This window comes from Chlorocebus sabaeus, chromosome 26, assembly GCF_047675955.1.
Source record: "Chlorocebus sabaeus isolate Y175 chromosome 26, mChlSab1.0.hap1, whole genome shotgun sequence".
In the NCBI taxonomy this organism is placed as follows: domain Eukaryota; kingdom Metazoa; phylum Chordata; class Mammalia; order Primates; family Cercopithecidae; genus Chlorocebus; species Chlorocebus sabaeus.
The window spans coordinates 39,317,699-39,332,719 of NC_132929.1; the positions used below are offsets into that span (position 1 = coordinate 39,317,699).

The following is a 15,021-nucleotide window of genomic DNA, read 5'->3' on the forward strand; positions in this document are numbered from 1 at the left end:
TTTAGTCTGCTTTTCCTATATAAACCGTAGCAGAGTAAACAGTCAATAAGGGAATCTCTTCATAAAAATATTGCAACTAATTGTTGGGAAAAAGCTGAGTGTTGGGAGGGAAACTGAGGCAGGGCTTGCATAATGTCTTCTCGAATGTGTCTAGACTTGCTGGCTCCTTGCTTCTAGCCCTCCTAGGCGCCTAAGCTCCTACTCCCATTATCTCAAGTAGCAGAACACGTTCCATATAAATGCTAAACCATCACAGTAGTAGACCATGTGCCTGCCCTTTTGACCTCCACATTCTCACCACCTGTTTCTTTCTTTGATTACCAATAAATACCGTGGGCTCCCAGAGCTCAGGGCCTTCACAGCCTCCACAATAGCAATAGCCCCTTGGTGTCCCACCTTTCTCTCTCAAACTGTCTTTTTTTCCTCAATCCTTTGACTCCGCCAGATTTTGTCACCCCCACATTCCTGGCTGCCCAATGTGGGGTGACAAAGACCCCGGTGAAGGAACACCAAAGCGTGTGAAAGCAGAGGATACAACATCAAAAGACACCCGAGGAAGTCTAAAAGCAGCTCAGGGGGAAAGCTGAGCACTTGGAAGAACCAGGGTAACAATGGAACAAAGTGAAAGCAGTCATTCTGTTTAAATTTCTTAAGGCATTTATTACGAAGTGGGGGAGTGAAAGTTCGTACTCAGAATTTGTTATCACTCACTCTAGTGCAGTAGAGTAGTTTTGTCCATGGTTCCCGGAACAGGGGACTATGGAGTTGGATGAATGGGAGAGAATTGGCAGAGATTTAAAAAAAAAAAAGGATAAAGATGGAGCAAAAATTCCAATCTTGGTTTGGTCAATGTGGGCGCTAATAAAAGCAGCTCTTGAGCCATTTCAAACAGATGATGAGGCAGATTCAGACGAGGAAGAGGAGGACAAGTGTAAAGAACTAAATTCAGATTCTGAGTGTGAGGAACAGGAAACCAGAGGAAATAAAAGAAAGGGAAACTGAAAAAAAGTATGTTTTAGCCCATCAGCTCCATCTGCTGAATTAAGTGAAAGGCCACCTCCTCTTTCTCCTCTTAATGGGCGAGAAGATGAATTAGCTACAAAACTTTACTGCTCCTGTAGTTGCAACATTAAAACCTGGAGCAATTGGTGCCATACAAATTTCTATTCAAAAGGCTAGAGCCGAGGGAGACCTTGAAGCATGGCAATTTCCCGTAACTATCATCCAGCAGGGAGGACAACAAACGTCCTTCCACTGTGTTTCCAAAATGCGTCTACAAAGGAGAAAGATATACAAGTAAAGAAAAGTGTACTATTCCTTTAAAAGCCAGGGTAAACTTAAAACCTATAATTGATAATTGAAGGTCTTCTCCGGGACCCTATAACACTCCAATACTACCTTGTCAGTGTAAACAAGAGAGTAGCCAGAAAGCACTGAGACCACTAACAAACAGTAGCCTTCCTACCAAAAATCTTTAACCCAGTAACCCCTGATAGCCCATAATGCATTCGATCTGTAGCAGCAATTGCTTTGCTAACAAGTAGAAAAATAACTTTTAGAAGAAACCTCATTGTGAGCACACCTCACCAGTTCAGAGCTATCAAAAAGCAAAAAGGTAGCTTACTAACTCAAAAATCTCAAAGTATGGGGCTATTCTGTTAGAAAAAGATTTAACATTAACCACTGAAAATTCCCTTAACCCAGCAGGTTTCCTAACGAGGTATTTAAATCTTAATTACCATACAAAGGTCCGACTAGACCTAGGAGAAACTCCCTTCAGGACTGGAGGATAGATGGTTCCTCCCGGGAGATTGAAGAGTGGGAGACAGAGGGGAAAACACACACACACACCCCCCAACACAATGGGTATTCAGTAAGTGATAGGGAGACTCTTATAGAAGCAGAGTTAGGAAAACTGCTTAATAATTGGTCTGCTCAAACGTAGGAGCTGTTTGCACTCAGCCAAGTCTTACAGTACTCACAGAATCAAACTATCTCAATCCCGACTCAAAAGATTACCTACATCCTCTCTGAAACGAATTTGCGTAATAACTGTTTATGGGAATGCATCTTGATGGGGCAGCTGGGTTGTTATGAAATATTCAGGAACCCAGCCCAGCTCTAGAACTCACCTATGAGCACAAAGACAATGTTGGGCATGCTGGTAGAGGACCACTAGAATCCAGCAGCCCGGACCCCTTTGTGGTCAAGAAAAGCGGGAAAACAGGTGCAGGACTGCTACATCGGTGAGCGTAACTAATCCGATAAGCAGAGGTCCATGGGTAGTTATGCACCCTGGAAAGGAATAAGCATTAGGACCAAAGAGGATGCTCCAGGACTAATGCTCATTGGAAAATGACTAGGGGTGCTGGCATCCCTATGTTTTTTTCAGATGGGAAACGTTCCCTCCAAGGCAAAAACACCCCTAAGATGTATTCTAGAGAATTTGGCCCAAGAGTGTACGTACCTTTTTTCCTCTCAGACTTGAAACAAATTAAAATAGACCTAGGTAAATTCTCAGATGGTTATATTGATGTTTTACAAGGGTTAGGACAATCCTTTGATCTGACATGGAGAGATGTTACTGCTAGATCAGACACTAACCCCAAATGCCACCATAACTATAGCCCAAGAGTTTGGCGATCTCTGGTATCTCAGTCAGGTCAATGATAGGATGACAACAGAGGAAAGAGAACGATTCCCCACAGGTCAGCAGGCAGTTCCCTGTGTAGACCCTCACTGGGACGCAGAATCAGAACATGGAGACTGATACCGCAGACATTTGCTAACTTGCGTGCTATAAGGACTAATGAAAACTAGGAAGAAGCCTACGAATTATTCAATGATGTCCACCACAACACAGGGAAAGAAAATCCTACTACCTTTCTGGAGAGACTAAGGGAGGCACTGAGGAAGCATATCTCTCTGTCACCTGACTCTATTGAAGGCCAGCCAATCTTAAAGGATAAGTCTATCACTCAGTCAGTTGCAGACATTAGAAAAAACTTAAGTTCACCTTAGGTCCAGAAAAAAACTTAGAAACCCTGTTGAACTTGCAACCTCAGTTTTTTATAATAGAGATCAGGAGGAGCAGATCAAATGGGATTAAAAAAAAAAAAAGGCCACCACTTTAGCCATGACCCTCAGGCAAGCGGACTTTGGAAGCTCTGGAAAAGGGAAAGGCTGGGAAAATCAAATGCCTAATAGGGCTTGCTTCCAGTGTGGTCCGCAAGGACACTTTAAAAAAGGTTACCTGAATAGAAATAATCCGCCCCCTCATCCATGCCCCTTATGTCAAGGGAATCACTGGAAGGCCCACTGCCCCAGGGGACGAAGGTCCTCTGAGTCAGAAGCCACTAACCAGATGATCCAGCAGCAGGACTGAGGGTGCCCGGGGCAAGCGCCAGCCCATGCCATCACCCTCCCCAGGTATGCTTGACCATTGACAGCCAGGAGGTTAACTGTCTCCTGGACACTGGTGCAGCCTTCTCACTCTCCTGTCCTGGACAACTGTCCTCCAGATCTGTCACTATCCGAAGGGTCCTAGGACAGTCAGTCACTAGATACTTCTCCCCGTCACTAAATTGTGACTGGGGAACTTTACTCTTTCACATCCCTTTCTAATTATGCCTGAAAACCCCACTCCTTTGTTAGGGAGAGACATCCTAGCAAAAGCAGGGGCCATTATACACTAGAATTAGAAGGAAAAAGGGTAAGTATATATACAGACTCTAAGTATGCTTACCTAGTCCTTCATGCCCACACAGCAATATGGAGAGAAAGGGAATTCCTAACTTCCGAGGGAACACCTATCAAACATCAGGAAGTCATTAAGCCCCAAAATTCTCCTTACCTCTGAGTCTACTTCCTCCGATCCCTGCCTAAAGATAATTTTATGGGGAAGAAGATTTGCTTGTGTCTCTCCAGGTGACAATCAGGTGCCTATGTGGGTGCCCACCAAACATCTGAAGATCTATCATGAGCCACAGCACCTAGTGGACCCACCCTTACAGTGCAAATTGAAGGTTTAAGGATTGCTTTTAAGCCTTGATTTGCTTTCTCTATGCCTTCTGTTAATCAGAAAAGGCCTATTTCTCACTCTCACTGGCCTCCTGGCTACAGCCACAAAAGTTTTTGCTTCTGTTTCAGTAGATTTACTAATGTGGGGGTGAGGGTATGCTTGCGTTTTTGCAGGAGATTAGCGAACCGTGTAGATGCCCTCAAGATGCGTACAACCATGGAACCGGAGACTGGAGGGACCTATGAATCCCAACCATGGCCCGGGTTCCCCCAGTACGAGCCATGAGCCAGCTGAATCTGAATGCAAAGATGGAACGAGGACCGACCAGAGTCACGATGCTTAATGGACCAGTGCTTTCTGACTCAGCTCCTCTCTACCCTGAATACAAGAACCCCTAATAGTTAGGCAGGAGTATGATCACCCCTATTCAGCATGAAGAAGTTACAGAAGAAGGACCTTCATCCTTCTGCAACACCTAGGATTAAGGGAAAGGGGAGGTATGTAGGAAACATTCAAACCAGAGTGACTCCAGTTTGAATAAGGGCTAAGAAAAATGAAGCTGGATCACCAACCCGGCAATTAAAGGCTGCACAGCCTGCAACTGCCTTGCTCAATTAAAAGAGGCCACCTCTTGTAATAATGATAGCTAGTAATAATGATAGTAATAATGATACCTTCTCTTTTACAAAAAGAGGGCATGTTGGGAAAAAGCTGAGTGTTGGGAGGGAAACTAAGGCAGGGCATGCATAATGTCCTCTCGAATGTGTCTAGACTTGCTGGCTCCTTGCTTCTAGCCCTCCTAGGCTCCTATTCCCATTATCTCAAGTAGTAGAACACGTTCCATATAAATACTAAACCATCACAGCTGTAGACCATGCGCCTGCCCTTTTGATCTCCACATTCTCACCACCTATTTCTTTGTTAGATTACCAATAAATACCGTGGGCTCCCAGGGCTCAAGGCCTTCGTGAGCTCCACGATAGGGATGGTCCCCTGGTGTCCCACCTTTCTTAAACTGTCTTTTTCTCAATCCTTTGACTCCACCGGACTTTGCCACCCCCATGACCTGGTGTTGGGTCTGATCACCCCAACACTAATAAAAAGAAATGACAGAATTAGAATATCATATTTTGCAACCAAGCACAAATGAATTAATGTAGTCATTAAGCATCAACGGCTGCTAATACCACAAAGACAACCAGATGGAACCTAATGGAAGAACACAACATATATACAGTCTTGCTAAAGACCTAACACCTGCGACTAATCAAGCCTCTGGATCCAGTTGCCAATTTATAGGAAATACAGAAGATAAAGAAACATACAGAACTGCATTATGAGTAATCTATTAGCAAAACCCAGACTGTGGGAAATGCTACAGCCCAAAAAGCCTAGGTTCCTGAACAAACATATTGAAGGAAAAGAAAAATGGAGGAGGGAACCTAAAGATTAAAAGATTTAAAAGACTTTCCTTTTTTTTTTTTTTAATGGGCACGACTATAGTGTTTAAGGATGCACATCTGGTTGACAGAAGTATAAAGAAATACAAGGAAATGATCAAAGTCACAATAGTGGTTACTTTGGGGAGGACAAACAGGTTATGACAAGGCTGTGAAAGGGCTTCTGCAATGACTAAGAAAATTCTCTCTTTACCTAGGTACATATTAGAAGGGTATTTTATAATAATTAAGCTATATATGTGTACATTTTTCTATGTGTTTTACTTAATACAAAATTTTTTCAATTGAAGTTACCAGCACATAATTCAAAAGTCAAAACAAATGAAAGGGTATACACATTGAAAAGTATGTCTCCTACTCACCCCACCCCCACCCTAGATACCCCAGTTCCACTCTCTAAAGGTAACAACTGGTGCCACCTCCTTTTGTAGCTTTTCCAGAGAAAACGGATTATTTTTAAGGGATAAATACATGCCATAGCATTTTAACACAAAGTTTTCAATACAAAAGCCATGATTATTACATACCTCTTCAAAGAGACATAACGCTGCCTCGTAAAGGGAGCACAAGCCATCCGATGTTCTGGTTGGTTCTCTCCACTGACTCCGATCAGCAGATGAACCCTATAATTAAAACATTGTGGGACACAGTGTAGGAAGGGGAGAGACATATGCATTAAAATTACTTAAACAGTCTACAAAAACACCTATTTGAAGACCTGTTTATATAATTATGTGCACTGAAACCAAATCCTAACATTAGGTCATGAAACTAACTTTTACAAGGAAGTTTTATTAAATGAGCTGGCTACTGCATCACATGATAAATTACATGCCAATCCCTCACTGATTACCTTATTAAAAAGTGATTTATTCCAAGGAACACAGGGCTCTAGAAACAATCAAGGAAGCAGAATTTTGCCAGTTACCCACTCTTTGGGTGACCAATATCCAGAAAACGTGGTCTCAGAAAATACTCCCCATGGGTATATTGCCCACCTGCCTCCCACCTGACAGCTTTAGTAATGACTTGACCAAAGCAGCAGAAAGTTTGTCCCTCCCTTCTTAGTTTCACCACAACCAAGGTCCCAGTATTACAGTAGGTAGCTAGTCAGACATGAGCAGGGCAGAAGAGGGCCACCCTCCAACCCCTACCAGCAGGTATGTCAGGTGACCATCAAGTGATGGTCAGGCAGTGGTTAACTGTCTCTCTAAAACAATAATTGATTGCAGCCAGTACCAGGGAAAGGCAGTCTCCCAACAGATAGAAAAAAACCTGAAACTTGTGATCAGCAACTTGTTGATAAGATCTCAGGAGCTGGGTGAGTGGGATCAAGCATGCACATTAAGAGGTAAAATGGAGGAGTTCAATTGGTATATGACCTTCTAGGGACATTCAATGGGTAAGGGAAGAATGCCTCAAGTGAGCATGCGAACAACTCTGGTAAACACACTGCGCATGCTCCCCTCTCAAGGGCTGGCAAACCACTGTGCATGTGAACAGCCTACCCCAAGGGAAGAAACACAGGACCCGGGAAGTATGCTAACATATAAAAGCCTAAGTCAAAAGTCAACCTGGGCACTTGATCTCTCAAGTCACCTGCTTGACCCTCTTCCAAGTGTACTTCACTGCTTTTCTTTCCTGCTCTAAAGCTTTTTAAATAAACTTACACTCCAGCTCTAAAATTTGCCTCCGTCTCTTTATGCCCCTCAGTCGAATTCTTTTTCTGAGGAGGGAAGAATTGAGGTTACTGCAGACTCATAAGGATTTGCCACTGCTAACACCAGGAAATCAGTTCATCTTTTTCCTAGCACAGCTGAGGAATCACAGCACCTCTCTGAGACTTACTGCCTACTCTCCACAACAGGACCCAATGGGAGAAATCATTATCTCATCAAAAAATGATAGGACAGGCACGGTGGTTCACGTCTGTAATCCTAGCACTTGGGGAGGAGGAGACAGGCAGATCATTTGAGCTCAGGAGTTCAAGAGCAGCCTGGCCGACATGGCAAAACCCCATCGTTGCTACTAAAAATACAAAAAAAAAATTAGCCAGGTGTGGGGGCACATGCCTGTAATTCCAGCTACTCGAGAGGCTGAGGCAGGAGGATCACTCGAACCCAGGAGGCGGAGGTTGCAGTGAGCCAAAATCACAACACTGCATTCCAGCCTGGGCAACAGAGCAAGACTCTGTCTCAAAAAAAAAAAAAAGATAAATCAGAAAGTGAACTAAATATCCATTGTCCCTCAAATTTCCATATCCTTAAGTCTTTAGAGCACAAATGTCAAGTTCTTTCTATAATTTATCCATCATATAATTGTGAAATTTTCATCAGTGGCTTTATTTCAAAGGATACTATATTGTAAAAATAATTGTATTCTAAATTATCTCTTAACAGATATACCACAGAAAAGTATATCCGCTACAGGGGAAGAAAGACTGACTTAGATAACCCACAAGATCTCATCCAACTCTAAGATTCTCTGATTTTCAAATCAGGCTATTTTAAGTAACATGATTCCGAAATAATAATTTAAAAATGCATATTTTGGACCAAGTACAAAATTCTAATTAATGTCTTCAAATGCGCACAGTATTTACACCTAACTCTTAAGGGTTGTTTTGTTTTTTTTTTTTTTTTTTGAGACGGATTCTCACTTTGTCGCCTAGGCTGGAGTGCACTGGCACAACCTCAGCTCACTACAACCTCCACCTCCCGGATTCAAGTGATTCTTGTGCCTCAGTCTCCCAAGTAGCTGGGATTACAAGCCTGCACAACCATGCCCAGCTAATTTTTGTATTTTTAGTAGAGACGGGTTTCACCATGTTGGCCAGGCTGGTCTCGAACCCCTGACCTCAGGTGATCTGCCCGCCTCAGCCTCCCGAAGTGCTGGGATTACAGGCATGAGCCACTGTGCCCAGCCTAACCCTGTTTTTTAAAATATTTATTTATGGATTGATTTATTTATTTTTGAGACAGGGTCTTGCTCTGTTGCCAAGCCTGGAATTCAGTGGCAAAGATTATTGCTGTGAAAAGGAAATAAAAACTTGAGAGTCCAATGCACCCTGACAAAAGAAAAAAATTAAGCTGAAGGCTGACTTATGCAAGAAGCTGCCTTTCCTTTTGTTCCTAAGTAGAGAGCTACAGATGAAAGGGTGAATATCCTCACAGGTAACTCTATGTTCACCTTATCTTATATAAAATGCCTATCTACTGAGCACCAGAGAAATACATAATTCCACTATTCTGCTCCTTTTCTCTTGCAATTTGTGGATTCAGTAATGTGACCATACCCTCCTTTTTTCCCTTCCAGCCTGCTTCTCCCCTTTAAATAGTGAAGACCTCAATATCACCTTTGTAGAAAGGCACAGATCTCTGTAAACCAAAACTAAAATACAAAGGCCCCCAGCAACCATCTGAATGGACTCCTTCCTATGGGAGGGCACTCTAAAATATTACCTGAAGAACTGATTCAGGCCAGGACGAGAAGTGGGAGATTGGACATGCCTCATTATACCCACCCAGCATTATGCCCATCAATACAGACCTTAAGTCTGAAAAAAACATTTACAGTCTATTCTCTCTAAGTCTGCTACTTGGAGGCTTTGATCTGCATGATAAAACCTACCTCTCCCCAACGCCTTATTGTAACCCACACATTCCTTTCTACTAACTCTTTCAACCAACTGCCAATCAGAATATGTTTAAATCTACCAATGACCTGAAAGCCCCCTGACCTCAAGTTATCCCATCCTTTCAGATCAAACCAATAAGATCTTACATATATTGATTGATATATTATGTCTCCCTAAAATGTATAAAGGCAAGCTGTACCCCAACCGCCTCGGGCACCTGCCACAAGGACCTCCTGAGGCTCTGTCACAGGCACGTCCTTAACCTTGGCAAAATAAACTTTATTTATTTATTTATGAGACAGAGTTTGCTCTTGTCGCCCAGGCTGGAGTGCAATGGCTTTCTAAACTGATTCAGAAAGATCAATTTCTTGTCTCAAACTTCTTGGTTTACAATCATCTCCCAGGCATTGTCCTTAACCTTGACAAACCTAAATTGATTTGAGACCTGTCTCAGATACGTTTTGGTTTACATAACTCACTATAGCCTCGACCTTCTGGGCTCAAGTGATCCTCCCACCTCAAGATCTATTAATAAAGTTTATTATTAAGGCTTATTAACTATTAATAAATATTAAATTGTATTTATACTATTAATATAATTATATAGGTCAAACATTAACTTCATCAATATTAATCCGATTAATCTGATTAGTGCTGATTTATGTTAGTTATATTATATATTAGTAATTAGTTAAAATTAATATCATTAAAAGCATATTGGCCAGGCGCAGTGGCTCACACCTGTAATCCCAGCATTTTGGGAGGCTGAGGTGGGCAGTTCACTTGAGGTCAGGAGTTTGAGACCAGCCTGGCCAATATGATAAAACCCTGTCTTTACTAAAAATACAAAAATTCTCAGGGCATGGTGGCATGTGCCTGTAATCCCAGCTACTTGAGAGGCTGAGGCAGGAGAATCACTTGAACCCAGGAGGCGGAGGTTGCAGATCGCACCACTGCACTCCAGCCTAGGTGACAGAGTAAGACTCCGTCTCAAAATAAAAAACAAGCACATTAATAAAGCTTGTTAACTATTAATGACACTTACTTAGAATTTCTTAAGTTTCAAAATACACTAAAGGTTGGTTTTTTTGTGTGTGTTTTTTTGTTTTGTTTTGTTTTTGAGATGGAGCTTCGCTCTTGTTGTCCAGGCTGGAGTGCAACTGCACGATCTCGGCTCACTATAACCTCCACCTCCCAGATGCAAGTGATTCTCCTGCCTCAGTCTCCTGAGCAGCTGGGATTACAGGCATGCATGCGCCACCACGCACGGCTAATTTTGTATTTTTAGCAGAGACAGAGTTTCTCCATGTTGGTTCAGGCTGGTCTCGAACTCCCGACCACAGGTGATCCACCCACCTGGGCCTCCCAAAGTGCTGGAATTACAGGCGTGAGCCACCGCACCTGGCCTACACTGAAGTTTTATAGGTTTTTCATTTGTGTGTGTGTGTGTGTGTGTGTGGTTTTTTTTTTTCTGAGACAGAGTGTTGCTCTGTTGCCCAGGCTGGAGTGCAGTGGCTCAGTCTCAGCTCACTGCAACCTCCACCTCCCGGGTTTAAGCAATTCCCCTGCCTCAGCCTCCCGAGTAGCTGGATTACAGGCACACGCCACCATGCTCAGCTAATTTTTTTGTATTTTTAGTAGAGATGCGGTTTCACCATGTTGGCCACACTGGTTTCAAACTCCTGACCTCAGGCAATCCACCCACCTCGGCCTCCCAAAGTGCTGGGATTACAGGCGTGAGCCACTGTGCCCAGCCTATAGGTTTTAAGTTGCTCTATATATTCATCTATCCTTTTTCTATTTCATCAGGTAAATAAAACAATGGTAAAATTTACATCAATCTGTATCTACTGGGCAAATAAACTATACATAATTGCAAATTATTAAAACAGCAAATATCCCCAGCACTTTGGGAGGCCGAGGCAGGTGAATTATCTGAGGTCAGGAGTTTGAGACCAGCCTGACCATAGTGAAACCCGTCTCCCTACAAAAAATTAGCTGGGCGTGGTGGTGGGCACCTGTAGTCCCAGCTACTGGGAAGGCTGGGGCAGGAGAATCACCTGAACCCAGGAGACGGAGGTTGCAGACAGCCAAGATCACGCCATTGCACTCCAGTCTGGGAGACAAGAGCGAGGCTCCATCTCAAAAAACAAAACAGCAAATATCCTGCTACCCTCAAATCACTGAAATGTCAGTCACTTTGGAGAGTCCTCCAAATAGCCGACTATTACGTGGCAGAACTTTTTTGTCATCTAACAAGTTCCCCCTCGGCCTTCAAAAGCTGCTATGATGAAGTTCATGCAAATGACTGACTTTCACACCACTCTCCTCACCCCAGCAAAGCTGCAGAGAAGTTTCATCTTCAGGCTCTTCATATAGCTTCCTTTTCTCTAAGATCTTTATTTTTTTTATTTTATTTTATTTATTTATTTATTTTTTGAGATGGAGTCTCGCTCTGTCACCCAGGCTGGAGTGCAGTGGTGCGTTCTTGGCTCACTGCAAGCTCCGCCTCCTGGGTTCACGCTATTCTCCTGCCTCAGCCTCCGGAGTAGCTGGGACTACAGGTGCCCGCCACCACACCCGGCTAATTTTTTTTTTTTTTTGTATTTTTTTTTTTTTTGTATTTTTTTTTTTTTTAGTAGAGACAGGGTTTCACCGTGTTAGCCAGGATGGTCTCGATCTCCTGACCTCATGATCCGCCCGTCTTGGTCTCCCAAAGTGCTGGGATTACAGGCGTGAGCCACTGCGCCCGGCCTCTCTAAGATCTTTATAAATTTACTATGTAAAGCTTCCTGTTGTCATAGTCTCTGTAATCACCCCACCCCATTAATAATCATTATTCTTAATTATTCTCTTCAGCTGTCCCAAGTCCCTCACGTCTCAGATAGCTTCCAATAACTATGCTAGCTAATCAGAGCCTTCCAATCATAGCATATTGCTCACTGTCTTCAGATCTGTGATTCTATTTGACTGTTTCTCTTATTGCTGGGTCATCTGCTATTAACCTGCTGCTGCCAAGTCAGTTTTTCTTTTTAATTATTTAGGATGGTGCTTCTCAAATTTCAGTGTTGACATGAATTACCTGGTGATCTTGTTAAAATACAGATCCTAATCAGTAAGTATAGAAGAAGCCTAAGATTCTGCATTTCTAACAAATGCAGGTGATGCCAATGCTATTGTCTATGGCTCACACTTTGAGTAGTAAGGCTTCACAGTCCAGACTTAGGTATGGAATCATACCAGAAGCTAAGTGTTTAAAAGTAACTAGTCCCTAGACATACAACGTGTTGCTACACCAACAAATACTTGGTTGCAACCTCTCCAAATTCCCTAATTAGCTGTGAAGCATTTCTGAGAAAAAACGCAATTGTGATCTGTGGCTTCATTATCTAAAAGCCACCTCTAGTGATCACCAAAATGAAAATGGATAAGTAGACTGATGTACCTTTCTAGGAGCTGGCACCAGGGCCATCATGATCCCTCTTTTATGCCTTTCTACAGTATGGAGAAAAATGTTGAAAACAGCATAAAGGTTTTAGTGATAAACTTGGGCTTAAATCTAGGCTCCATCACTTACTGGCACTGACTGAAAGGGTCTCATCTTGAGACCGGAATGATGCCTACATTTAGAGCTGTTACATAATTAACTGAAATTATGTGCAAAACATGCTTAGCACAGTTCCCACTACATAGTAAGATCTCCAAATGGACAGCAATAATTATTATTTTGCATTATGTATATATACTGAGAAAGAAGAGAAAATACTGGGAGCCTTTAATAAATGACTGCCAAATGTAGCAATACCAAACCAACAAAATATCCTACCAACACTGTAATGACTGTTGTTAATTTCTTCCCAAAAGAGTCAGTATTTAAGGATAAGTCTACTCCAGCTTCAGTCAATTACGATTAAAGACACAACTAAAACTCATTCTACACAGCCCGGGCATCATGGCTCACACCTGTAATCCCAGCACTTTGGGAGGTCTATGTGGTTGGATTACCTGAGGTCAGGAGTTCAAAACCAGCCTGGACAACATGGCAAAACCCCGTCTCTACTAAAAAATATAAAAATCAGCTGGGTGTGGTGCCGGGCGCCTGTATCCCAGCTACTCGTAAGGCTGAGGTGGGGAGAACTGCTTGAACCCGGGAGGCGGGAGGTGAGCCGAGATTTTGCCACTGCACTCCAGACTGGATGACAGAGTGAGACTCTGTTTCAAAAAAAAAAAAAAAAAAAAAAAAAAACACACATTCCACACAGAATTCTTAGTGTATTTTGTAAATATACTGGGGAAATAAAAAACAAAACAGGGCTAAAGCTGGGCATTTTTAGAGAAAATAAATTTTGAAAAATATAGCCCATTAAATGTATAACTTCATTTGTTCACACTGTCAACAAGATAGAAAGTTAAATGGTCCAAAAATAAACTGGAAATTAAACTAAATCTGGGGGCCAGGTTGTGGTGGCTCATGCCTATAATCCCAGCACTTTGGGGGGCCGAGGCGAGCAGATCACCTGAGGTCAGGAGTTCAAGACCAGCCTGGCCAACATGGTGAAACCCCATCTCTACTAAAAATACAAAAATTAGCTGGGCGTGGTGGTGCATGTCTGTAGTCCCAGCTACTCAGGAGTCTGAGGTAGGAGGACTGCTTGAACCTGGGAGGCAGAGGTTGCAATGAGCCGAGATCACATCATTACACTCCAGCCTGGGCAACAAGAACTAAACTCCATCTCAAAAAAATAAGCCGGGCATGGTGGCTCATGCCTGTAATCTCAGCACTTTGGGAGGCTGAGGCAGGCAGATCACCTGAGGTCAGCAGGAGTTCGAGCCCAGCCTAGCCAATATGGTGAAGCCCCATCTCTACTAAAATTACAAAAAAATTAGCCAGGCATGGTGGCAGGCACCTGTAATCCCAGCTACTTGGGAAGCTGAGGCAGGAGAATTGCTTGAACCTGGGAGGTGGAAGTTGCAGTGAGCTGAGATCATGCCACTGCAATCCAGCCTGCGCATCAGAGCAAGACTCTGTCTCAAAAAATAATAATAATAATAATAATAATAATAATAATAATAATATAAAATTTTTGGTTTCACAGGTTTTTAATTACCTTCTTCTTATCTACTACACAAAATAACAATTTTTTCTCCCACATTTGTCTGCTTAAGATATTCAAAAACATAAGACTAGATGGAGTACATTTCCTTCCATTCTGGTTGTTTTTACTCAGAATTGCTTCAGTAAATCCACATTGCATATGGATGGGATCAAGTCCCCAAAGCCTATAGCATGGGATACAGAGCTCTGCCTGGCTTGCAGCCTCAATCTCATCTCATTCCATTCCATACCTCCTGGGGCTTGCTCTCCCACACCTCAATTGCTCTGTAAGCCTCTCATCTGAAAACTTGTCCAGCTCCCCTGACACACATGCCTCAAAATTGCTGGCAAATTCCTCCCACTTTTCAACTAACTTCAGGTGTACTCCCTCCATAAGACATTTTCTGCCTCTTTGCCTCCCACCCTCTTCTTTCATCCGATCATCTCCTCCCAGTACAGACTTCTACTATAGCCCATTATCATTAATTTAAAATGTCTGTTCATCCCTCTTTCATTACACTGTGGGCTGCCTAAAGAGATGGATGCTACAAAGTTTATTTATCTTTTTAACCCAGTACCTAGCAGTATCTGGCACACCACGTGCAGTAAACACCTAGCGGCATCAAAGGCAAATGGCATACATATGGTTATTTTTTATAATTTGAAGATGTACACTGAAATTACTTCCCTATTCTCATGTAAGTTAATGAATATATTGTGTGTTCCCACCAAACTCACTATACATGTGTAGGCAGCAGAGATTAAGAATCACACAAGTAAATATAATTTACAGATTGAACTTGTTTTT

At 42.6% G+C, this 15,021-nt stretch overlaps 1 protein-coding gene across 2 annotated transcripts in view; it reads right to left on the reverse strand.

Annotated features, from left to right (window-relative positions):
* Positions 1-15,021, reverse strand: part of HERC1 (HECT and RLD domain containing E3 ubiquitin protein ligase family member 1) — a 219,080-nt gene that overhangs the window by 145,319 nt on the left and 58,740 nt on the right. For both annotated transcript variants that reach the window (XM_073012219.1, XM_008016333.3), the window contains exon 3: positions 6,009-6,104. In XM_073012219.1, coding sequence (XP_072868320.1) covers positions 6,009-6,104 — 96 coding nt within the window. The remainder of the gene's footprint in view (positions 1-6,008; positions 6,105-15,021) is intronic.